Source organism: Esox lucius, chromosome 17 (assembly GCF_011004845.1).
Source record: "Esox lucius isolate fEsoLuc1 chromosome 17, fEsoLuc1.pri, whole genome shotgun sequence".
Taxonomy (NCBI): domain Eukaryota; kingdom Metazoa; phylum Chordata; class Actinopteri; order Esociformes; family Esocidae; genus Esox; species Esox lucius.
In genome coordinates this window covers 32,294,312-32,320,138 of record NC_047585.1, presented here as the reverse complement: position 1 = coordinate 32,320,138, position 25,827 = coordinate 32,294,312, and the positions used below count along the sequence as shown (strand labels likewise).

Below are 25,827 nucleotides of genomic sequence, written 5' to 3'. Positions count from 1 at the left end.
TTTCTCACTGCTGTGCATGTATGTCCATGAACAACTGTGAGAACAAGGCAGGTCATTGGATTGACAAGTACTTTTAATACATATTTCCAAAATAAACTGAAATACTCCATCAAAAAAAATATACATACATAAAAAACTATGTTGCTGCTTCCGGTAGGAGACAACTCTGGTTGCACACTGACTATTTTACAATGCTGTACATATTTAGTATGAACGGACTGGGAAAAGGTAGACAGCAAATAGATTCAGAAGACAGAAGTGGCTTCATAATAAGTAGATGTAGAAGGCATGAACATATTGGGTTTATAGCTGGAGTACAGTATTAAATAACATGTCCTGCATGATGTGGTCACTAAGCTTTGCTGTTCTCTGGCTCACGCAGTAAGCTCAGCAGCTTCTCCATTTTCGCAATCTCCACCTCAGGTCCTCTGGGCAGCTCCTGACCTTTCTTCTCCTAGAAATAGACACCAACACACATTTCAGTTACTGAAAGGGGGAAAAAAAAACATTTATAAAGAAAAAAACATACAATATACTGGAAAGTAAGAGATGGCAAACAAAGACAAGATTAAAACCCATGACAAAATGTAATACAGTATATGCCATTCTTTCCAGAGACAAAAAAAACATGAGAAAAACAGACTTGCAGAAAGTACAACTGCAAATATGGATATGTTACTGGCAGTTCAACAATTGTCCATCGTTGACTTGAAACCAGAATAACCTAATTGACAGTCTAACTGGTGTCCAGTGATAAACTGGCCCAAAGGCATTCTCCCAGGATGAATATCCAGCACCTTAGTACCTCTTCATCTGAGATCATCACTATGGCTACCACCCTAGCAGGCGGAGCACTCTGCATCCCACGGTAGGACTTTCATTGCATTAAGATCCTTTGGATCATTTTCTCAAGAGTGCTGATTCCTTTCAGCAGTTCTTCAATCGTGTTAGTAGTAATGACTAAGGAAGGATGCAGTTAAATCCATCATGCATCGCAGCACGTTTGACGAAGAGCATTAAAGACTAACGCGGCTTCCAGAGGTTAAGGTAACATTACCAGGCAGTGTCTGGTGGGCAGACTGGACCTACAGATGCCCAATCCTTTTCCAGTTGTCTGGTACTTAAATGGGTTTAGCCTGCAGTCATGCACAGACTTGTGAGTACTATGATCTTCACAGACACAAATATTTTGTAATGTTAAAGTAAGGGTGCTTTAATTTGAATGTTCCTGTAGCTATTGAATTACGCTCCCTTTCTGTTATAGGTGTTTCACCCGATCTGACAGTTACACACTATCATCATACTGTTCGTTGCCAAAAGGGCAATCTTGCACTTTCTTCAAATTACTAACATTTTTGCTCTCCACAAATTCTTTATTTCACTTAATATTACAGAAGCTTATTTTTTGTTCAGAACGTAATATATACTTTTAAATCAGAAAATATACATCACTGACAAAACTGAAACCATAGAATCTAGGGTTGCAACTAGTTAGCAACACTATCTTTGGCCAAAAGAACTGCAATTACGCGCTTTCTATTGCCATGAATGTGCTTCCTAAACATAAAAATCACCCCGATTCTAACACTAAACCCAATTGTAACCCCAAAGCCAGAAATAGCCTTTTTCCTAGTGGGGACCAACTGTCAGGTTTTACCATCTGTGTGAAGACTTTCCACATGGTGATCTAATAATGAGTCTAGTGAAATTCTGTGGCATTCTGTGACATCATCCACACAGCCTAATTACAAATACACAGTACCTATTTTTCACATTTTGTTAGTGCCTTAAAATGTCATGCATTTACACTTTGCACTTATCTACAAACCATACTCCAACTTAAGAGGTTTATCTATTGTGATTTAAATACTGTTGTGAAATTATTGTGAAATTATACATTACTCAGCAAAGGTCTTATCTGAGAAAAGCTATTTATCCGGGCATTAAATGTTTATTTGCTCATAATAACACAATGGCAGAATAAATGCAAATACTCAATATTCCAATAAAAAATAATGTATACAATGTATATATTGTGAGATTGCTAAAACCTTTTCTTTCTTGGGTATGTTGCAGCTAAGAAACTATTATTGTGGAAAGGTGACTTGCAAAAGATATTGCAAGATTGGTTTGATTAGCTGCAACACACCTTGCAAGACTTTCTTGTAAGACCTTTCATGGTACTTTGGTGCCAGATGATTCAGACAAATTGGCAGGCACATCACTGAATTCCCTTCTATCCCTCAAAGAAGTGATCTTTATAGGGAAAATCCACAGCTAATAATGAAGACTGACTGAACATTCCCTTTCAAAAGAAGAGTTCAACCAATGGCGTCATTGATTGAGCATGCTGTCTGAACTAAAAGTGAATGGATTCATGTTTTGTAGCAATCATTGTGGCCTTTGTTTTTCCCCGGTTTCTCAGTCACACAAGTGACAGGTAGATTTGGTTGTCCGTGTTTAATAGAGCCACTGGACTTTTTTGTTGTTGCAGCTACTACCAGATTGTTAGCCCTACTTTCCTGTCAAACTGTTTACTAGTTCTACAGATTCTCTGGAGCTTACTAGCTAGTCTTTTAAAGATTGCAAAAAACAATGGCTGCTTCTGGCTGATCATTCCTATGAATTCTGGACATTATAGTTTGCTTACAACCAGGAAATGTAGATGGCCCACTTCTACCAGTGAAACACAGATATGCTTGTATTTGTGTTTCGGGAAGAAATTCTAAATGTTGATGGCACTTACTGTGTGTGAACACCACATACATAATGGATGTCTATGTAAATAGAGCAGTGCCATTTTTACTGGACCAAATTCAGCTTTTTGGTCTTCCACTGTGTTTCCCGTCTTTAACTTGCCTATTTAAATAGCTTTAAACAATTTGCTCAGGTGGCCCAATAGTTTTGAACCTTCCTGGATATTAAATATACATAAACTAAATGTTGTAGTTGTATAAGTCCTACCCCTCTGTGTAGTACTTGGTGGAAGCACCCAAAAAGTCATCTCTCATTCAAGTCATCCCTCATCTCATCTTCATCCGCTTATCCGGTATCGGGTCGCGGGGGCAGCAGCCCGATACTGGATTCAAGTCATGCCACACATTTTTAATTGGATTTCGGGCAGGGCTCTTATTGGGCCACTCGAGGACATTAACTTTTATCCCAGTTTTAGCATTCTTGCAGATGATATGAGGTTTTCCTCAAGGACTTTCCCTGCACATTGTTCTAGTCATTGTCCCATCTATTCTGAATATGACAAACATGCCCATAACATGATGCTGCTACACCAAGGTTAACAGTATGGATGGTGTTCCTTGGTTGATGCGCTGTGTTGGATTTGTGCAAAACAAATGGCCAAAAATATTTCTGCTATAGGATCATACAGAAAATGTGTAATATCAAAGTTCATGCTGTTGCTGAAATACAAATCATTCTCATTGTCATTGCTCGTGCACAATCTTGGCATTTCATTTGGATTTCCAAACGCCCCTAACTCAAGGGCTGCTTTTGACCATATATGTAGGAAATACACAATGCCACAAAATAAAATACAACAATGTAACCAATGAGTCATGTGCTCCACCTGGCAACTCGCCATCACATTCAGAAGCATCTAATATCACCTAAAAATTAAATGGATCAAAGGCTGTTCGGTTCACACACTGTACTAGATTTGGGATGGAGCGTCTGTCGATATGGATGTGGTCTATTCCTCTAACCGTTTTTAGGAACCCAGAAATGTAAAAGAAAACCTCTGTCTCCAACCCGTTAAGCAATAGTGTATGGACAGTGAATAAAACTCTTTGTTTTACTGGCATTTAACGGTAATCTTATCCTTGGTATGACGCCTGACCGATAAGGTCCTACTGAAAGGTTTGTGTCACTAACCAGATGGTGGGTGGGTCAGGGGGTGGATGGGCCAGGGGGTGGATGGGCCATGGGGTGGATGGGCCATGGGGTGGATGGGCCAGGGGGTGGATGGGCCAGGGGGTGGATGGGCCAGGGGGTGGATGGGCCAGTGGGTAGAAGGCAGTTTCTTTTTACGCCAAAACCGATATCTGCTGCGCCAATCTGCATGAATGGGGTTGTCCATTGGCCTTTTTGTAGCCCCAGACTGGGCTCAATCTGTGTCCATGAAATCGGCCCATATGCAATATAGGGAATGCTGCATTTTCAACAGTAACAAAGAGTAGAAAATGGTTGTTGAACTGAATATATTCACATTAACAGTAACACATACACTTCAGCACACACTTTGTGTTGTCATTTATGTCAGAGGCTTCTTTCATTGCCCTGAGTTTATTGACAGCCCAGTGATTATAAACATTATAACTAATTAGCCAACACTATCACAGCCTCCATGTCAGCTTGGTTTTCTTCATAGTTAGTAGCCTGGACCAAAAACTAACCCCATGTTCTTCAGTGGAGAATTGAACTAAGAGCAAAAAAATAGATTTTTACCACATCACAGTGATCATTTTATAAATGGATTATCTGGTTAAACAGAAAAAGAAAAACAACTGATGCTAATTGGACAAAAGAGCACAGATACACCAACAGAAAATAGTATTCCCTTATTGAGCCATTCATAGCATACATGCACTTACTTCAATCAACTGTTTGTGTTTTCTGAAGCACTATGCCGGAGGCCATGGGCTCATCCAGTTTTTCTGAGGAAAAGGAAGCTAGGTGGATAATAGTGTATCCCAGAAAACTGGATATCGAGTTTCTTCCGACCCCACTATATGGTGGTTTGTGTGTAGCAATTAGAGGGGGAGAAAAATGTGTGTTTGTATGAGTGTGTTGAGGCATATTAAAGGATGAACACCAGAGGTTTCATGTCACAGTATACAAACAACAACATAAGCAAACATTTAGTAAATGTTACATGTTTTCATTTAAATGTACATGTTTTCCTAATGAATTCATGCTTTCTCGTGTTTTGGTTGCCACTGACCTTCGTTCAATAATTTCTGAAGTTCTATATAAGCTACGTAACTGAATGAATGACTGGGTGGCATCTGTAGCAACACGAGACAGCATAATCACAAAGTATATATTCAACAATACTCTGGTATAATTCATAATAAAGAGCCTAGCAGAGCCAAACTGATATTGTTATTTATTATATTAAGCTTTGGGTGAGGGCATTTCAGATCATTTGATTTGCTTGATGTGCCTTTTTGTTGGTGCAGAAGCCAGACACACATCTATGGTGGTTATAGCAAAGTTGTCCCACAGAAAATGAAGCATAGTGACAATGCAAAAGTGCAGTTGTCTAAAACCAAAAGCATACCAAAGGAAATAAATCAACCATTGTTTTTCAACTTTGGGAGCACTGCGGATGCCAGCTGGAAGCATTTGGCTTCGTCAGGTTTTTGTTTAGTTCTCATTGAGGCACTGAGACACCGCTTTGTGTTCCTCAGAAAAAGGCTTGGGCGTCAGCAAGTCATAATATTATTAGGGACTGGAAAATACATGACCTGGCTCAGCCACTGGGAGTCAACTGTCCAAAATAATTAATGAACAGGAGCACTGTACTGACTGAATGCTTTAGCTTGAAACAGAATTCTGACATATCAAATATTATAATGTGAAATCATCCCTGAATCCATGTCTGCTCCAGCAAATAATTAATTTTTACTATGAAAAATGAATGTCATATACAAGTGATTATACAGTACTTTCAACAATACCTTTTTCCTTTATTTTTTATGGGATTGTAGAGGAGTTTGGAAGGGATCTTTGACCATTCCTTAATACAGAATCTTTCCTGATCCTTCACTTCCTGCTTATAGACTGCAATAGTAACAGGCATAGAAATAGAGACAATAGAAACCTATCTCTTATGTGTCCAGTCCATTTCTGCCTCTCCAAATCATCAATATTAGGCTATACTGCTGAAATTCCAACTTTAAATCAAGCAGTTATAGTTTCCTGTTACTTGATAGATAGGATACTCATATCATATTTATGACCAAGACTTATTCACGAGTTTAAATCTGTATTGTTGCTCAAGACAATTGAAGAGTTTTTAGGCCAAACAACACTTGAATTGAGAGATATTTAAACATCCTGCCCTTTGGCTCTGACCTGCTGTTCCCGCCAGCGATCAGAAGCATATCAGACTGATAAGGCTAGTTGGGAGGCCTTCTGATGAGTTGGTTCTGGGATTGCGTGGGCCGGTGGGCCTAATCTGGTTGGTGGAATTTAGGCTTCAAAGCTGGGTTTCTCTAGCAGGACAATTAGAATTGACTGGACTCATCAGACCACATACATCAGAACATGTCTCCCTACATTCACCTGCTTTGGGAGCACTTCCAAAATGAATCTGAATCATCCAAAAACAAATGTAGACTTCAAAGGTATTGGGACAAACTTTCCAAAAGGAGAGCATTATATGTATTTGGTGAGTAGGCTTACACAATTATTCTGTTGAAAATATTCGCTTTGTCTTCATCAAGTTAAGGTTTTGCATTTTTAAGCCAGGAGCTTTTCTATGTTTAGGAGGGTTATATGTCAACCAATTCTAAATGGAACTATAGCAGTTCACAAAGTAGCTTTAGCCTCAATGGAATATTAAAGGCTTCAATCAACTGCTTCAATTTGAATTCATGATGCATTTGGAAAGGAATGTAGTTTATGGGTCCCATTAGTTAGATACATTTTTAATAGCCATGTATTTCTGTAGGCCTAATAGGAGCATGGGTATCTGAGTGTACTGGGTGAAGTGGATACCCCACTCAGTGAGTGACAGAGGAAAAGAGGAGGGAGAACTGTGAGCCTTGGGAAAAAGTCAATAAAGTACAAATGAAAGCGATCAATTCAGCAATATTTAAGTTACAAGCGGATTTTGCAGCCCTCAAAAAACAGTAAGTAGATGGTTTAAAACGAGAGGTTAGCAGGGCATGCACTTTTCTAATAAGAGCACTGTTCACCTAATCACCATTATCACTGTGAGCTAGCCTTTCTTTCCAAAAATGGGCCCAGAAATCCATTCACCAAAAATGATGTGCCTCAGCATTGACATCCTAATCCACTATCTAGGTCCAAACCTTTGGTCAGAACTTAAGGCTAGCATGCCATGGGTCAATGTGCATTCAACACACACAACAGTGTCCTGGGTGAAGCAGTGTTTCATTTGGTGACTTTTTCCTTTAGTACTAACAGTTGCTGGGCTCTACAGGCTCTTACCTTGGGTTTGCTGCGCAGGTTAGGTGAGAGTTTGAGGCTGGTGACATAGCCTCTATCGTCTCCCACGATAATAATGGGGTAGACAGGGTTAAACTCGATATGAGTGAGCTTGGTCTTCTTCTTGGCCACCACTGGCTGCTGACAGATGGCTTCATATTTGTTGATACCAAGGTCAAAGACGTGGACCTGAGAAAAAGCAAACAGTAGAAAGGGAAATGTCATCTAATAAACAAATGTAAGGGGAATCAATTGGTCAAAGCTCATGTTGTTCGACCATGAACCGCTCCAGCTGGTAACCTCTATGTGACGAACTAATTCAGCAACTGAGTCTGTATCTGTAAGTCTTCTATTCAAACAATTCTGACAGGACGTATCAACAGTTGTCAAAATTGATCAAGATAAAAAATACACATCTGATTAATATAACAGATGCATAATGAAATTTAGACTATGAAGACAACACTATTTACAAAAAATGAAGGATGGATTATACAAGCACAATGACAAATCAATGGAATAAATGTGCAAACATACACACATTCTTTGAAAAGGTACATTATTTTGCCGAAGTCTTAGGTTGCCTGTTTAAAATCAGCGAATATATTATTAGCTTGTACAAACACTATACGACATTAGAATAAATATAAATGTTTTATTTTTGTATTTGTACAGAGAAATAATGCTGAGAGGGTCTCTTGTATGGTTGAATCCTGTATTACAGCAAAATAAATTATATTTATGCAGATTTGAAATACACACACATTAATTATCAAAAGCAATCGGAGAGAACAATAATGGACATTACTACAATAAAAAGTAACAAGTATTTCTTATGTTGTCCAAAAGGCTAATAATTCGAATTGGGCATACTTAAGACAGAAAAACAGGAAAAGTCCAAAAAAGCTTTATGCATGATTTGTAAAAACATTAAATTTAACCACGATAATGACCCCAAACATTCTGCAAAGATAATTCATTGTTTATTTCAATGTAAAATAGATTTTTTTCTTCAAACAAATAATGATTACTTTAAGTATTATCTTACTGGAAAATGTGTAGTTCATTTAATGCACTCATACAGGAAAGCCCTATACTATACTGCATGCTAACTCTGAGAAAGGTTAAAGAGCTTTAGAATACTATGCCCCTACCCCCTTCAAATGTTAATTACATTATCCTTTGTCTTGTTCATTGTGCTTGGTTTTATTCATGTTTGTGTATTTCATATTTGTGGATATGTTTGTAAAAGAGACCTAGGTCCTCAGCTTGATTTCTCTATATAAATAAAAGATTTAAAAAAATATAACCAAATATCAACAATCTTCAATCCCATGAAGGGGAACACATACTGACAATTTCTTCTTATGTAATAGCAGAATCAGTGTATTTAATCCCCATTCATAGATCAGCTTTGCTAAACATGCTATCAATGAAGTTATCAAAAAATAAAAACATTCTAAGGCACCTGCAAATTCTATTTATTTGACTACCAAGCAAAATATATGAATATTTTCTTGAACAGAATCCAGTGCTCAGTCGGAAAAGGGTGGCTTGCCCACTTCAGGTTGGTGGAGAGTGCCTGCCTCAAGTGGAGGAGTTTAAGTATCTAGGGGTCTTGTTCACGAGTGAGGGAAGGATGGAACGGGAGATTGACAGACGGATCGGTGCAGCTTCTGCAGTAATGCGGTCGATGTATTGGTCGGTCGTGGTGAAGAAAGAGCTGAGCCGCAAGGCGAAGCTCTCGATTTACCGGTCAATCTACGTTCCTACTCTCACCTATGGTCATGAGCTTTGGGTCATGACCGAAAGGACAAGATCCCGGATACAGGCGGCCGAAATGAGCTTTCTCCGCAGGGTGGCTGGGCGATCCCTTAGAGATAGGGTGAGAAGCTCGGTCACCCGGGAGGAGCTCAGAGTAGAGCCGCTGCTCCTCCACATCGAGAGGGGTCAGCTGAGGTGGCTTGGGCATCTGTTTTGGATGCCTCCGGAACGCCTTCCCGGGAAGGTGTTCCGGTCCCGTCCCACCGGGAGGAGACCCCGGGGAAGACGTAGGACACGCTGGAGGGACTATGTCTCCCGGCTGGCCTGGGAACGCCTCGGTGTCCCCCCGGAAGAGCTGGAGGAAGTGTCTGGGGAGAGGGAAGTCTGGGCATCTCTGCTTAGACTGCTGCCCCCGCGACCCGGCCCCGGATGAAGCAGAAGAAGATGTATGTAGAATCCATCTATTCTGCCAATAATACCCTGTCCATGCTGTCATGAAATGCTTATTCAAATATAGCTTATTTTTAAAACCTCATAAATGTGTTATATAAATATTGCTTAATTGGATACATTTTACATATAATTGTATTTGCTTTAAAATCAGTAAAGTACTAAATATCTGTTCCAATTTAAAATCAGGTACCTGTAGGCAACATAATTAAAATGAAAAGCTATTCCACTGTTTGTTTCTAGGGCACTTGTATAGGCCTAAATTATGCTCAAGTAGACAAGCTAGTTTACTGGCTACAGTGTGAAACTGTACCTTAAAGTGGGTACAACCTCAGTGTTCACTGTTATTACGTGCCGAAAGCTTCATAGACATTATACAAATTTCTGCTCAGTAAACCAGACATTTACTCAATAACCCCAAAATTATAAGGAAAATTGGTCAGGTGGGCGTGGCTTAAGTGCTTGTCTGTGCAGTCAATACCTGAGCATCCTGACATTTAGTATAGCTGCAGACTGGACCATTCATCCAACACACACACACACACACACACAGCTTGGGCTGACTCACCAGAGCCAGGCCAGCCGGCGATCGGTCGGTCACAGCAGCGAGCCCAGCTGCCCTATTCTTAGTAGGTTACGCCAAAAACAACAATAACAACACGTCACGCCTGAGAGGCAGAATTTTGGTCATTAGTGACAAAGCCAGCCACCCACACAGCCAGTGGTGACATTCTACAATCTAAAGGAAGGATGCTGCTGAACTCCTGTCCTGCCATCACTCATGCAAGGGACTGTAGGAATAGGGTATGAAGAAAATCCTGAAGCTACATTGCAGTCCTTTGGGTAGTAGTATAAGCTATACAATGTTTTGTTGTATGATAAGTTTTAACCTTAGCGAGGAAAACTGATGGTGCTGTGACTACGGATGCTGGGGTAAGGTGACTAAAAGAATCGGGCCTGCCGTCCTGGTTCCTCACCAAATACCATCCCTGCTTCTTTAAGAGCACCCTGACCAGCTGCATCACAGCTTGGTACTAGAACTGCTCGGTACATGACCTCAAGGCCCTCTTAACAGATGGTAAAGACAGCCCAATGCATCACTGGGGCTGTGCTCCCACTCATGCTGGACATCTATCCAAAATGATGACTGACGAAAGCATGCAGCATTACTGATGACCCTTCATACCCAGCCAGACGCTGGAGAAGGTTTCCGTCTGCAAGCCATCAGACTGCAGAGTACTTGACCTGTCTGACCACTTATATCTTCTCTGCAAAACAGAGTACACATTACACACACTGTACAGTCACACACCCATTACAAACAGACATTCATACACACGCAATATAAAAATATGTAAATACTGTTATCACTATCTACATAAATACTGTTTAAACTGTTATAATATTAATGTAATCATATTGCAATGAAGACTGTTACACATTCATTGTGTAGTTTGCCATGTCATCCTGTAGTAGGTGTGATCGAAAGTTTATCCCTTACAAGGTTACTGAGGGGACAGCTGGGAAAATGAGGGCAAAGGAATATAACCTTTGTGATTAATTAATGTACTGATAATCGGACTCCATATTGTTTGTAAATATACAGCTCCGGAAAGAATTAAGAGACCACTGCACCAAAAAAGTCGAAATGTAAGGTTTTGAATGAGGAACAGAAGGGTTAAAATTAAGAGACCACTGGAAATTGAAAGCTTCTGTTCCTCACTTAAATCTTTCCTTTTCAACTTGCTGTATAACGAATACCAGCCTTTGATAATTTCCTGTTATCCAAATTCCCTGTAACTATATGAGATGTCCATAACTCAACATGGCAAACAATTTATTTGGCCTTAAATCTGTAAAAAGATTATCTTAAAATTGAATAAGACGTAACACTCCCTTAACCCATAACATTGTCCCAGAGGTGGACTTGCTAGCTAGCTACAGAGGCCAGTTGTTGTTCCAAGTCCATGTTGTAAACATAGCTAGCACGAACTCTAGATTCCAGCTAGCTAGCATTAGCACCACAGTATATGGACAGCATACTCTGAAAAGTATTTTGGCCTCATTCTTCGGCAACACTGTCTGTCAGGTGTTATTGCTTACATATGAGAGACTTGGGAAGGCATTCTTACTTCCACTGAGTCAAGGGAAATACAAGCTAACACAAAATGAAATAAATGTAGAGTTTAGCATTTTCTGTGTACTGTGGCTCAGTCCAGATCTTTTAGGAAATTGCTTCTTTTTGACTGTTATTGGGGAGGTCCAAAGACCAGGAATAGAGGATCCAGTGTTATCAGGCAGCACCATGCACACTGCAGTGTCTTCCTGTCTGCTTGTAGACAAAGTGACAGAGCAGGTGTTTCATAGGACTTCGTGACCATGGTTCATTTTCAGCCCCACAGCTCATCCTGTAGCAACAGACTGGTCTGGCCACTGAAGAATCACATCAGTAGACAGACACTTGGACTGGCTCCACCAAACCCAATTCTTATGGATGTTTCTCTTTTATATCTCTGTAAAATATACCTTTGTACAAGAAGCAGGATGTCACTTACAATATGAGAGTAATTGTTTTAGACATGTTCCTGAATAAATGAAGACAGAAAGACTAATGCCTACCACGGTTTGCTGCTCCTCCAAAAAGTGATTTATCACAGTTAAGCATTTTGCAGAGAAATAGTGTGATGACATCACGCTCTGTTATAAATAGCTCTGTGTGTGTTTGTGGTAGATTTTCTTTTTACTGTGTTCATTCGACTCACACACATCCACCGATATAAAGCATTTATGTAGTGCTCTGTTTGATCAGAGTTAAAGGTTCTGAAAAATACAGATGTCAGGAAAATGTCTGTAGTACCCCAACTGTTTGGAATACAATTGAGTAATTAAGATATATTGAAAGGAAAGGGTCTTTGGAAATTACCTTCCCATCAGCGGTGACTGCAGCAAACACAGTGGAGGAGTATGGAGACCATGCTACATCTCCCACAGCTGCATTCAGGTCAAAGATGAACACTGGGGTCCTACAGAGCGAGACAGGGACATTGAAATGTAAAGACTCGGTAAGAGATCCAGATATAACATTAATGCTAATTCTATGAAACCAAGTTTACATTTTCTTCCATCAAAGATAAGGAAAAAAACATCATAGGCTGCTTCTCTAACTTCTGTGAGGGCAAGCAGAGTTTTCTTTATCATACGAGGTTGGGAAAGTGGCAGTGGTAGGACACAGGGGCAAATAAAGAGTACATAAAACATGCAGATGCAGACATTATTCCTCTGTGAGAGAGAAGGCTTGAGAGTCAAAATAAAGGCCAATAGATCATGCTGTAGAAGAATATATTTTCCTCCCAACCTTTCTATTCACTCCGAACATTTGACTCAAACCATAATTGCTGGAGTTTACATAGCTCAGAGTGCCAGTGTGACCACAGAGCCTTAAACTGGTAGATCACCGGCTACTTGTAAGATGACCAAGAAGACAGGATCAAATGCATGACCATACAGAAACATTAAAGGGTCATACCACACATTATATTGGCTGGACTGGGGAGTATCAACAGTGGCATCAGGCGTTAAAGAAGCAATCAGCAGTAGCTGAAACAATAACAATCTTTGTTCTGTAATAAGGTGAAAGATGGGACTGAACCACTACCATATATTCTTCAGTGATAACTGAGTACATCATTGACACAATTATTGACACATTAATTACAACCCCATTCCCAAAATAGTTGGGATGCTATGTAAAATGCTAATAAAAACAGAATGCAATGCAATTATGCCTGTATTTGATTGAAAATAGTACAAAGACGACATATCAAATGTTGAAACTGAGAAATTGTATTGTTGTTGGAAAAGCTCAGAACCCAAATAGAAAAATCTTAAGGCTTTTTAAATTGTATTTAAGAATGACAACAATTGTCACATTACTACTGAGCAAATGTATATATATAAAATAATATTGATTTCCGTTATTGTTAGCATGAAATATAGCTCATAACCTGGGTTGTTTATTTGAAACAGAATTTATTGGTCATCTTTATCTGTAAGGGTTCCAATCATTTTGGATGGGACTGTATGTATACAAACAGATGGCACATTAGACCAATCATTGACAGACGTTTGGATTCAAGTAGCTTCTCACATGCAGCCAGGCTGAAGCCCTGATTTATGTCAGACGTTTGGATTCAAGTAGCTTCTCACATGCAGCCAGGCTGAAGCCCTGATTTATGTCAGACGTGTGGATTCAAGTAGTCTCTCACATGCAGCCAGGCTGAAGCCCTGATTTATGTCAGACGTGTGGACATTAGACCAATCAATGCCAGACATGTGGATTCAAGTAGCTTCTCACATGCAGCAGGCAGAAGCCCTGATTTATGTAACCAACTTCAACATTTCATGACTCACGCTAGATTTGATCTGATACAAATGAGTCATTACTCAGCCCATTCAGATAGATGGATTTGCAAATGCAGCATTAACAAGTAGTGAGAACCTAATCAATCCATATTATCCTATTCACAAGGCCATTCACGTGTCCAAATGGACTACTCTTCCTTGAACTAATAACCATCTTCTTAACCATGTCCCGTAAACAATGTTGAATCTGCACTATTCAGGGGTTTCTGAAAACCTCTTTTGTTGTTCTAATACCCGTCTGAAACTCAAGATGTAATATCACGCCGGGTTTTATGGCTGAAGGTGCTGAACAAATGATTGTGAGTGATACTTACAGGTGCTATAAGACCAGTGATATGCCACAACACAGTCAACCAAAGCAGACAAAATCAATGATTTCTGTTTGTACTCAACACAAGGAACACTACTGAAGTCCTTTAAGTCAGTGTATTCCTGTGTATATGGCCTCTGCTGGGAAGTTCTTTGTAACGTCATAAACATGGGCTTGATGAGAGAAGGCTTAGCAAGGTTTTCCTGGACAATCTGGACTGTAGAGGTGATTAGATAATTATGATTATTAAGGCATACCATAATAAATCATTTATTGATTTAGTTTGTCAAGTATTCTGACAGGCAAATTACATGGTCTCCAAATTAAATGTGGCGAGAAAAGTGACGTAAATGAAAATCTTGTTCTTTTTAAAACAATATAATGAAATAGTTGGGGAAGTTGGAAAAAGATCTAGGGTTCATACAGGCCCTTTTGGCCTGTCATTTTACAACAAAATCTTTCAAGGTTTCATTCTGCTGTCTGGTCAACTCCTACTGTAATTTTCACCTGAACTGGGACCAAGTTAACCTTGACCGCCTGGACCTGTTTGAATTGGGCAACACCACAGATCATCTTGACTAGAGCATAGCTACCTGATGGTGTGATCCCAGATCTTAACAGTCCAGTCAGAGCTGCAGGAGATGAAGACCTTAGGGTGGAATTGGTTCCACTTTACTGCATCCACTGCCATATTGTGAGCATCGTAGGTTTCCAGGAACTGGCTGGAGTAGGCCTTTGAGCACTGGAAAAGACACAGCAATACACAGTAGTTTGGACTAAGTCATCAGATTAACTCATAAACCTCTCCAGAACCAAAACACCTCTGTATTACATAACTATTTCCAGCTGCATCATTTGCATGCTACCAGTAACAGAATGCAGAGAATGAAAGCAGTAAGACCCTTGAGAAAGTCTCAGACTAAAATTAAAGGTATAAATCAAAGTGAAACCTAAGAACTAAATGGCCTGTTGCTCTAAAGGGGATAGATAGTCAAGAAAGAATTCACAGCAAAGATATTACACTTCTCCCAGGAGCTCCCTGGGGCGGCTGTTTCCAAACAAGAGGTGACAGATAGGAACTGATATAACACCCATAGCTGTGTGTGTGTGTGTGTGTGTGCGCGCGTGTGTAACAATTTTACAGACAGGAGATAGCTAGAGTCTCAGAAATCTTTTTAGTGTCTATTTCATTTATAAAAGGTCTTCATTACAACTCGTTTCAATGTAAAATACATGTATTGTAGAGTTTTCAAAAACATATCAAAACACTCCTTACTGTAGGCATGTTGTGATTTACAACAGCCTGCTCGTGTGATGAAACACTCCCACCCAATATTGATATAACGCCATTGCAACAATACCACAACAACAACACATTAAAGAGACACTAATTAGCTTGCACAGTCAGCAAGGACTTTCAGAATTGGCTGTGACAGCAAGCTTGTAATCAGCCCAAAACCGTAATTAGCATACACTAACTAAACTATTACATTACAGTGAGCAAAGCAAGCTAGCATATTGGGCAAACAATCATAATTAGCAGAGCTTTAGGAGGACACATTCTCAATAGAATGAGCTGCAGGCCACTTGAGGCTCTGTGTGGCAGTGACAGTTCTTTATGAGCTTTCTAATAGAGGTGAATATCAGTGTATTGTTACTGTAGCTGAGCATAATACAACCTTATTTAGCCCACAATTGATCGAGAAAAATCCCTCTGTAAAGCTATTTAGTGTGTGTGGGATCCTAGTCTCAGAAGTGTAAATGCGGGGACTTAAAACCAGAAAATGTAATTGTTCCTCACAAGGTTTTTTGGCCAGGTCCCTCTTTCCACATTATGGACTGAATTCATAATTGACTATTTTCACAGTGTCCCATAATGACAATGCTAAAATATTTGTTTGAAATTTGACCTTAGTCTTCAAACCCTTTGCCATGAGCCTACAAATTGAGCTCTGATTCACACCATGACCTTTGATCATCCTTAAGATTTCTCTAGAACTTTCCTGGGGTCCATCAGTGGCAAATTCAATTGATTGGGCAACAAACAAAGTCTGGAGGAACTCTCGGATAGGGCCACAGTGTCACTGGAACCCACTGTCTCATCCCCGATGAATTTGACTTGAATTATGTTATATTGACTCTGGACACATACGAGCTGTGTAAAAAGCTTGACTGTGGATGCGGTCCCTGGCCCTGTCCCTGATGCTTCTCAGTGCCAGGGACTGGGAGACTGGTCAGCATTGAGGGAAGATGAACAGACCAAAATACATAGAAGCTCAAAATCTGATCCAGAGTGCCCAGGACCTCACACTCGGGCGAAGAACTATTGATCAGCATTAAAAACCACCCAGAGCACACAGCCAAGACAATGCTGGAGTGGCTTCAGGACAAGTCTGTAAATGTACTTGCGTGGCCCAATCAAAGCCTGGCCTTGAATCCCAGTGAACATTTGCTGGAAGAACTGAAGATCACAATTCACCGATTCTCCCCATCAAATCTGACAAGACTGTGAGGATCTTCTAGGAAGCACAGGAGAAACCGGCCAAATCCAAAGCTGTTAGAGGCAAACCCATGAAGACAAAGCTTGGATTCCTGCCAAAGGCGCTTCCACAAAGTACTGAATAAATGGACGGAATACTGTATATAGTATATATATATTTCCATTTTTAGTTTACAATAAATTGGCACAAATTTCTGAAATAAATAAATAAATGTAATTAAAGCGTTCTAAATACTTTCTGAAGCTGCTGTAGGTTTAGGGCTGGTTTCAGGTCCCCACAAAAACAGAAAAAAACAAATGTGTGTATTTTGCATGTGCAAGAGTGTTTTATACTCTCACTGTAAGTGTTTCTCTTTGCACCACGGCTTGACACACACTTTGAGGAGAATGCCAGATGAGGGTGGATGCCAGCCAAAACCTTCAGCTGTCTGCCATTAAGGAGCAAATAAGAGGACTTTTGGAGGAGCTGCCCATATTGTAGTCCTCATTTAAACAGAGAGATCTGCCCAGGGTGCTAGCTTTGACTGACAAATGTTGCTCAAACTGACAAATTTAAGCTAGACTGACAAATGCAGCCCATTTATTTTATCTTGAAATCAAAGACCAAACCATCCAGGCTCTCAATAAATCAATGTAAATCTAGGAAAATCTTTAACAAAATGATTGTATACAATGTATTGTAGTGTGTCAGAGACATTTATTAGGGAGGCCTAGGCCTACATGGTCAGGTGTCTGTCCATTCTGTTAATGCTCATCACTGCACCTGTACCTCTGTGAAGTTGGCTCTGTACTCCATTAAATCAAAGAAAGTGCGTGTTTGTATATGTAGGCTGATTGAAAAAGCATCTTCTGAGAATGAACCCTGACCCTAAGGAAGAGGCAAACTCAATTTGGAAGTCAACAAGAGTGATGACCACGCTGCATATGAATGGAGAGGAAATCAAAGCCAACATTCTATAATCCTCAAAGAGGCGATGAAATTCCCCATGAAATGAATGTTACATATCTCTCTTCGGGGGACAACAGCTGCAATATGGGGAAGTCTGTGGTTCCTGTTCTCCAGAATGATTTTTTCTCAGTAGTTTGATGATTATAGCCAAATGAAAACAAACTGCTGTTTGTCTTGCAAAAAAAAGCTTTTAGTGCTTCCAATTAACATCAGATAACTAGTTCTCATATTTTGGTATTCTCATAAAAATAACTTACTTCATTGTTCACCCATTAGTCCCCAGCAATTTTAAATGACATACAAAATTGATAAAACTAATAAAACAACAACCATTATATGCCTACTCATTTGAGATGTTTTACAAGTAAACAACTCTACCAATCAGAGACTCTTCAAAATCAGAAAACAAGTTGAACAGCTGGGCTGCACTGTTGAGAATGGAGATTAAGTCCTGCTGGGAAGAGGTTATGCCAAGCCCAAAGCCTAGCACTAATGACAACACTTGCTTACGAAGCGCTGTTGCCACAGATGCCCAGCAGGATATCACAAACAACTCTACAAACCACAGAACATAACTCCCTTTCATTCCTCAGAGGAGCAACAAGGAGACAGTTAAGATTCCCCAGACAATTCATATCTTAATAAGTTGCCAGAAAATATATACATTTCTGGAGTAAACGAATACAGCAACAGTCAACATCTCTTTTCAGCTGAAGCAAAATTATAATCTAAAACATATTATACAATCAGCTGAATCTCACCTTGTGAATCTTCCCCTCCTCCGTGCCAACCAGGAAGAGGTAGTTTATCTGCTTATGAAAATCAAACGATGTTCCACAAGCTGTGGGACAACAGGCATCATAAAATACCTAAATGGTGCTTTATTCTTATTTGGAACAGCATGACATGGTGCGTCAATTGATGACAGGTCTTACCCATGGTGGGAGGTGGCACACCCTCTGGTCCTTCTGACACAGCTCCCACCAATGACAGCTTGATGATGTCTGTGAAGACCAGCTCACTCTGCACGCAAACAAACCCACATAAAAACCACCGTGCGAACAAAATGATCCACAGAAATATGCTTACCCACAAACACTCATACTATATTAACTACTGCATACGTACTTCACGTGAACACACTGATGAAAGTGAATTCATTACTCAGGTACCTTGACAAGGGTCCAAGACACCACACGGCCGTCAGACGACACAGAGAAGAAATTCTGATGGTTGTCCATGTCGTCTTTCTGCCACCTCACCTGAAAAGAGAAGTCGCACACATAACTCCGTCTGCTAACCCAATCCCAAATACACGGCGGTCTAACACACACCTGCCACACAGGGTCAGTGTGCTTGCCCGACTTGGAGCTGCTCTTGTAGACGGGCTCCGGTCTCTCCTCCTTGAGGTTGTAGACGGCCACGCAGCCATCGTAGAAGCCCACGGCAACTAGATAGGGACGGTCTGGGTGGATGTCCAGGCACAGGATGCCTGACGTTGTGGGGTAGTTGTACTCAGGGTAGGTAGAGTTCTTCAGTGAGTAGAACACGAGCATGCCACGCCCCTGCTTGGTGAAGTCGTCTGGAAGGAGTCAGAGCGGATGGTATGCCATAATAAACGTGTTCAACCTAATTCACCCGGTTCAAGAATAAGGCTACCGTTTTGGTAGACCTCGTGTACTTACATGATCCGAGGCCCACGGCAAACAAATCTTTGTAGCTTTGATTCCTGATGAAAAACGGGGAGACTATAATTAAAGTGCATTTCGTTGTTTAGTTAATAATTAATGTTTAAAAAGGAATGAATTAGCTTACCACACTGTACATATGTTACTAGAAATACAACACAATCACCATTTAGTTACAAATGTGAAATGTGTAGCCTACTTTTCAATTTAAATTCTATTTTTAAAACATTTCTGCCACTTACAGTGGGGAGAACAAGTATTTGATACACTGCCGATTTTGCAGGATTTCCTACTTAGAAAGCATGTAGAAGTCTGTAATTTTTATCAGAGGTACACTTCAACTGTGAGAGACGGAATCTAAAACAAAAATCCAGAAAATCACACTGTATGATTTTTAAATAATTAATTAGCATTTTATTGCATGACATAAGTAAGAATCGGCAGTGTATCAAATACTTGTTCACCCCACTGTATGCTTAATTGACAATGATAGTGGGCAAAGGCATGGGTGAGAGTTTCTGTCTGAGAGAGCATGGGGCAAACCCATGGGGCAACAGCACACAAGAGGCAACTGCGTAGACCCCTGGACCACGCATATGGAAGCTATTTGACATATTCCACTAAGACAAGTGGCCTTACGTTATTACTAATACATTGGGAAAAAAATTATAAAAATGAACACTAGGATCTTTCCATTCAAACAATATATAGAGCAGGCTGTACCTATATAGTAGATTTGCGTAATACACAAGAATAATTTAGACAGAATAATCGGCCTGTGTTATGTAGGAAAAATGTTGGTTGCAATGACAACTAAAACATAACCCTGAAATTGCATGAAGAAGCAGTTGAGGGGTGCACAATGATAGTTGCAATTTAAATCAGCTGCACATATGAATCTAGCACATATTGATGGTTTAGCATGAAGATTATGTTGTGGCCAGTCTTCATTGAAATAGGCGATTTTGAAACACAGAGGCGTTAATATTGTTGTTGTAATGTAAGCAGACTGACCAGCAGAGGGCAGTGACAGACAGCCTCTTGGCTTGGTCGTACTGAAACTTCCAAAGGGGGAGAAGGGTACCCTCCTGTTCCCGAAACTCATCAGAAGCATCCTCAAAGTACCTGAAATCTAAAAGCGGGTTTGGGAAAAGAGGGAGGTTATATTTCCTACCATTGTAGAGACTATCTAGCTCAAATACAATGCTGCACAGGAGAAAATGACCTTGAGCAATGTCATCAAATGTGTTTTGGTTAACCATCCGCTCTATGATCTTGGCCACCTTGGCCACTTTGGTGAGGTCATCACTCTGAAAAAGCAACCGGGAAAAAGTTTAAGTTGTTTAAATTCACTGAATTGTGGTCATAGTTTTTTGTATGCAGACATAAATAACTGCTGACTGGATGTTTACCTGGGTCTCCACCAGCGTCAGCTTCTTCTTGCCTTTGTCATCTTCCTTCTTGGGGACGGCTTTAGCCTTCTCTTTGTTCTTCTCCTGCTTCTGCATCTCCTCCAAATACACATCATAGATCTCCCACTGCACAAAGAGGAGCAGAGGGGTTATCCTTGTATCACATGCATTAATACGGGTCACGTTTGAGCACAGCAGACACTGAGAATCATCAAACCACAAACGATGCATTTCTCACCTGATTGGCAGTAGCGGAGAAGCTTGCACGAGGAGGAGGCTCTGTCTGACATCCTCTTTCCTGAAAAGGAGTTCAGCAGATTAGAACTAGGATCATCTTTGGAAAACAGGTTTGTGCTTTCACACTGTTATAGGCAATCTATGCTTATTGTGGCGTAGTCTGCTTTGGCCTCTACCCTAAGTGGGTTGTTAAGGGTCTGGGAGGCCCTTTCACTGAAGTTGAACTGGTTGGTGAGTTTCTGCTCCTTCTTGCCAGTCTTGGAATCCACACTGTGAGCGCCGTCCTCTCCCCCGCCCTCCTCCACGTCTCCAGCTTCTTCTCCACCTGCTGCCTGTAACTGAGGGAAAAAGGACACGTCACACTCAAGTGCCTCAGGGTCTTTGCGTGGGTTTTGGCATGCACTGTACGTTCGTCAAGAGTCATTATACCAATTTATTTGCTGCAGTAAGAAATGAAGAGCTTTCCTACCGGAGTCTCAAGTTTTTCATCTTCAGTTTCAGTTACAACTGTGGCCTTTTCTGAAAGGATAATCAACAATGTTTGTGTCCATCAAAACCCAATTAGGATGCATTCCAACATGCTCTTATGAAGGCCGCTTCTTTTGATTCACACAGCAGTTCCAGAATCCCTGCCTACCGTCCGGGAGGCCTTGTTTTGCCTTCTGTCTGCGTGCCTCGTCTGAGTCCCGGTGCAACAGGTTTCCCTCCAGAAAGAAGTGCACCGCCAACTGATCTACACTGCTGATGGGTTTGTAGGAACGTTCCTGAGAGAACACAATGATTTGTATTGGATAATGCTCTTGTATTTTGTATTATGGTCTCCTGAAAATCATTTTTGCAATAAAATATTTAATGACTGACTCCAGAAGGAAGAAGCTGTTCCTATAATCTTGGTTTGATTCACTTCACCTTGAAGCTGTACCGGACAATGTTCTGAGGGGCGTGGGGGTTGTTTGCTGTCAGGATCCTGGTGAATTCCTCTTTCAACTCCTGGTTAGGGGAGTTGAAAAATACAATAAAATAAGTTATATACAGTTGTGCTCAGTTCTGCATACCCTGGCCGAAACTGTGATCTTTTGGCACTGATTTTGAAAATATGACTGATCCTGCCATAAAAATAAGTATTTTATTTAAGGATAGTGATCATATGAAGCCAGTTATTATCACATAGTTGTTTGGCTCCTTTTTAAATCACAATGATAACAGAAATCACCCAAATGGCCCTGATCACAACTTTACATACCTTTGAATGTTTGTCCTTGTTTCAGACACACAAGGTGACACACACAGGTGGAAATTAAAGGTTGATGTCCCACACCTAGGGCTTTTTAAATTGCAATTAGTGTCTGTGTATAAATAGTCAATGACTTTGTTAGCTCTCACGTGGAGGCACTGAGCAAGCTAGATACTGAGCCATGAGGAGCAGAAAATAACTGTCAAAAGACCTAAGTTTCAAGGTAATGGAACTTTATAAAAATGGAATATAAAATTTCGGGATCTCTTGATACCAAGCAAAGGTCAGGTAGACCAAGAAAGATTTCAGCCAAAACTGCCAGAAGAATTGTTCGGGATACAAAAAAAAACCCACAGGTAACCTCAGGAGAAATACAGGCTGCTCTGGAAAAAGATGTTGTGGTTGTTTCAAGGAGCACAATATGATGATACTTGAACAAACATTTGCTGCATGGTCAAGTTGCCAGAAAGAAGCCTTTACTGTGCCAATGCCACAAAAAAGCCAGGTTACAATATGCCCAACAACACCTTGACACGCCTCACAGCTTCTGGCACACTGTAATTTGGAGTGACAAGACCAAAATAGAGCTTAATGGTCATTGAAATTTGAACCATAAGAGAGGGGTCAACAAGGCCTATAGTGAACAGAATCCCATCACCACTGTGAAGCATGGTGGTGGCTCACTGATGTTTTGGGGGTGTGTGAGCTCTAAAGGTACAGGGAATTTTGTGAAACTTGATGGCAAGATGAATGCAGCAGGTTATCAGAAAATACTGGCAGACAATTTGCATTATTTGGCACGAAAGCGGGGCATGGGACGCTCTTGGACTTTACATCCGACAACGACCCTAGCTTGGCACAAGGCCAAGTTTACCCTCCAGTGGTAACAGCAGATAAAGGTGAAGGTTCTGGAGTGGCCTTCTAATCATCGAGCCACTCTGGGGAGATCTCAAACGTGCAGTTCATGTAAGACAACCAATGACTTTGCATGACCTGGAGGCATTTTGTCAAGACGAATGGGCAGCTATACCACCTGCAAGAATAACACCTGCATAGACAACTATTACAAAAGACTGCAGACTGTCATTGATGCTAAAGGGGGCAATACACAGTATTAAGAACTAAGGGTATGCAGACTTTTGAACTGGGGTCAGTAAAAAAAAATATGTATTGCCATGTTTTGTTTTATGATTGTGCCATTCTGTTATGAACTACAATTGAATATGAATCCCATAAGAAATAAAAGACATGCGTTTTGCCTGCTCACTCTTGTTTTCTTCAGAAATGGTACATATATTACTAATTCTCCAATGTTATGCAAACTTATGAGCACAACTGTATATAACAGAAAAACCACAATAAAATATACAGGAAAAAGAAAACAATACCAAATACTGTCTGTCATGTCATGGCTGTATTTAGCAGAGTGTGCCTTACAGCTTCCAGTTTGAATCACACAGATGGGACTGTGAAGAGACTTCTGGTGTCATGTCTTATGTGGGATTGATGGGTGTCTGAGCTGTCTATTAACTCTTTGGACAGACAGTTTGGTAACTTTAACATATCCAACACCTTTACCAAAAATAAATAAATAATGTAATCTAACTCTCCTCTCCTTAAAGCCAGAAGTCTTTAAACATGCATGCCATTCACATTTGTTTTACATTTGAGGTGTATACAGTATGTGCTGCTTTGCTCTGTGTGACATGGTTGGTCAGTTAGAAAAAAAACGTTTCATCACAGAGCTTTCCCTACCTTTTTCAAGAGTTTTTCAAGACATTTAGGACCAGCTTATTTCTAGTAACACATTCTTAAACTGAACGAAGCACCATCGGTTCTGTATTTTACTGTTGCCTAAATTGTGCAATACATTAGGCCATGGCTCAAATCAAAAGATGGGCACTTAAACATAAAGGCATATATGGGTGTGGTATATGGTCAATACACAACAGCCTGGGGCCATTCTTAGGCCTGGATACAGCTAAGGTGCCTTTTTTCTATTATAAACCACTTACCAACACTAATAGACCAGTACAATGTGGTTTTCAGCTAATCAGCATTAAGGATTTGAACGACCCAGTTTATAATAATTTGGGACATATCCAATGTATACTTACCGCTTCAGTGAGATCAAGCTGGTCAGGGGGCTTGATCAGAGTCTTTCCATGCATCCACTCATCTCCTCCTTCACCAATCTCTGTTCCATCATCCTCATCCTTGCGATCACAAAAATGTACAATCACATTTATCTTCAGAGTGGTCCAGCCAATGAACAGTTGAGCAACACTAAAACACAGGCCTTTTTTGCACACTGCTAATATAAATAGTTAAACACACATACCTTTTTCTTGCTGACAACTTTGGCAGTCTTTGCTGCAAGTGGCTTCTGCTGAGATTGAGCATTTGACCCCTATTCAAAACAGAGAACAACAAGTGGTTATCTAAATATTACAATAATGCATGCAACCTGGCAAACAATAGCTAAGTTAAAGTAATCACGTTAGAGTTATAAAACGTTACCTGCTTGGATTTCACTAAAGTCTTGTGTGTTACAGGCATTGTGTCAAGGAGATAATAAGGAATTAGTTGATCGTAGCTAATTAAAACGCTTAAAACTTTCAGAAAATACGTTGACAAGTTCTCAAGCGTTAACTACCCCTCCAACTCCTCTAATTGTGTATTGGTTGCCTTGCCGACCAGGCCACGAGCTTTCAGTGGCGCGCGAGCGCCTCCTGGAGTCCTTTACTGAGTCCTTTGTACGCCCTATCTTGATTTATTGTCCTGGGTAAATAGGCAGGACAGGATTGAAGCCAATTGGACATCAGAACTACATTTTTTCATAGAGGTGCTGATTGAATTCTCTGGCAATTTTCGAGGCTGTGCTTTTGTGTCACATCTTGATAAGTGTCTATCTATCCCTGTCGGTCAGCTTTGACTTAATTACATTTGTCCATGTTCAGCATTTCTGTCATGGTTTTCGAGACCGTTCCCCTTGACATAACGAATAATTATTGTGCACCGACTATCCGGCCTCTTTGGAATTCTATTAGGCTACTTGCCTTGTGTTACTTGGAAAAATATCCGAGTGCTAATTGTCAGACCTCTGTTATAGCAGACACAAAATGTATGGTTAATTGGTAATCAACCTAACGGACATCTGCAATTTATACAAGTGATTTAGTTACGTCAAACTAACAGTCATTTTCCATGTGGTGTTTCTGTTGTGTCCACCTCAGACCGAAAGAAAGACACGTAAATGTTTAAAAAGTTCTAAAAATAAATGTGCAAATGTTCCCGACATTATAATTTAACTATTTAAATATGCCAAACAAATACCAGTGAGAGCAGATCACTTTGGCGGCACTAACAAAAAACATTTAAAGTTCATTAGCCTAATAATTGGATATGAATAGTCTACATTAGTTGTACTACAAAGAGTAATATTTAATGATCCATGAAGATGCAGTATACAGTGTATTACACTCAGTCGCATGTTTATCAGACACACCCATAATACCAGGCCAGGCACGCACTGCCTGCGGGCCTGCGGAATGGATGGAGTTCTTTGGGGAAGGCATTCTACAAGGTCTGAAACGTTCTACACAATTTTGGTCCATGCCTCCAAGACATGTTTGAGTATAAGAGCAACTCCCGCGTGCCAGAAGAGCCG

General features: G+C 40.4%; 1 protein-coding gene across 1 annotated transcript; it reads right to left on the bottom strand.

The window, feature by feature from the left end:
- Positions 1-341: 341 nt before the first annotated feature.
- dnai1.2 (dynein, axonemal, intermediate chain 1, paralog 2) lies at positions 342-24,823 on the bottom strand. The gene is made up of 20 exons (XM_010881369.5): positions 24,678-24,823; positions 24,499-24,567; positions 24,275-24,373; positions 21,833-21,913; positions 21,561-21,687; positions 21,393-21,442; positions 21,100-21,261; positions 20,925-20,984; positions 20,687-20,812; positions 20,500-20,584; positions 20,289-20,406; positions 19,272-19,315; positions 18,921-19,168; positions 18,759-18,848; positions 18,522-18,609; positions 18,348-18,427; positions 14,731-14,879; positions 12,329-12,428; positions 7,195-7,380; positions 342-454 (listed from the first exon to the last, which is right to left on the bottom strand). The coding sequence occupies exons 1-20, from the start codon at positions 24,714-24,716 to the stop codon at positions 353-355; spliced, it is 2,103 nt and encodes a 700-aa protein (XP_010879671.2). The 5' UTR covers positions 24,717-24,823; the 3' UTR covers positions 342-352.
- Between the last annotated feature and the right edge of the window lie 1,004 nt (positions 24,824-25,827).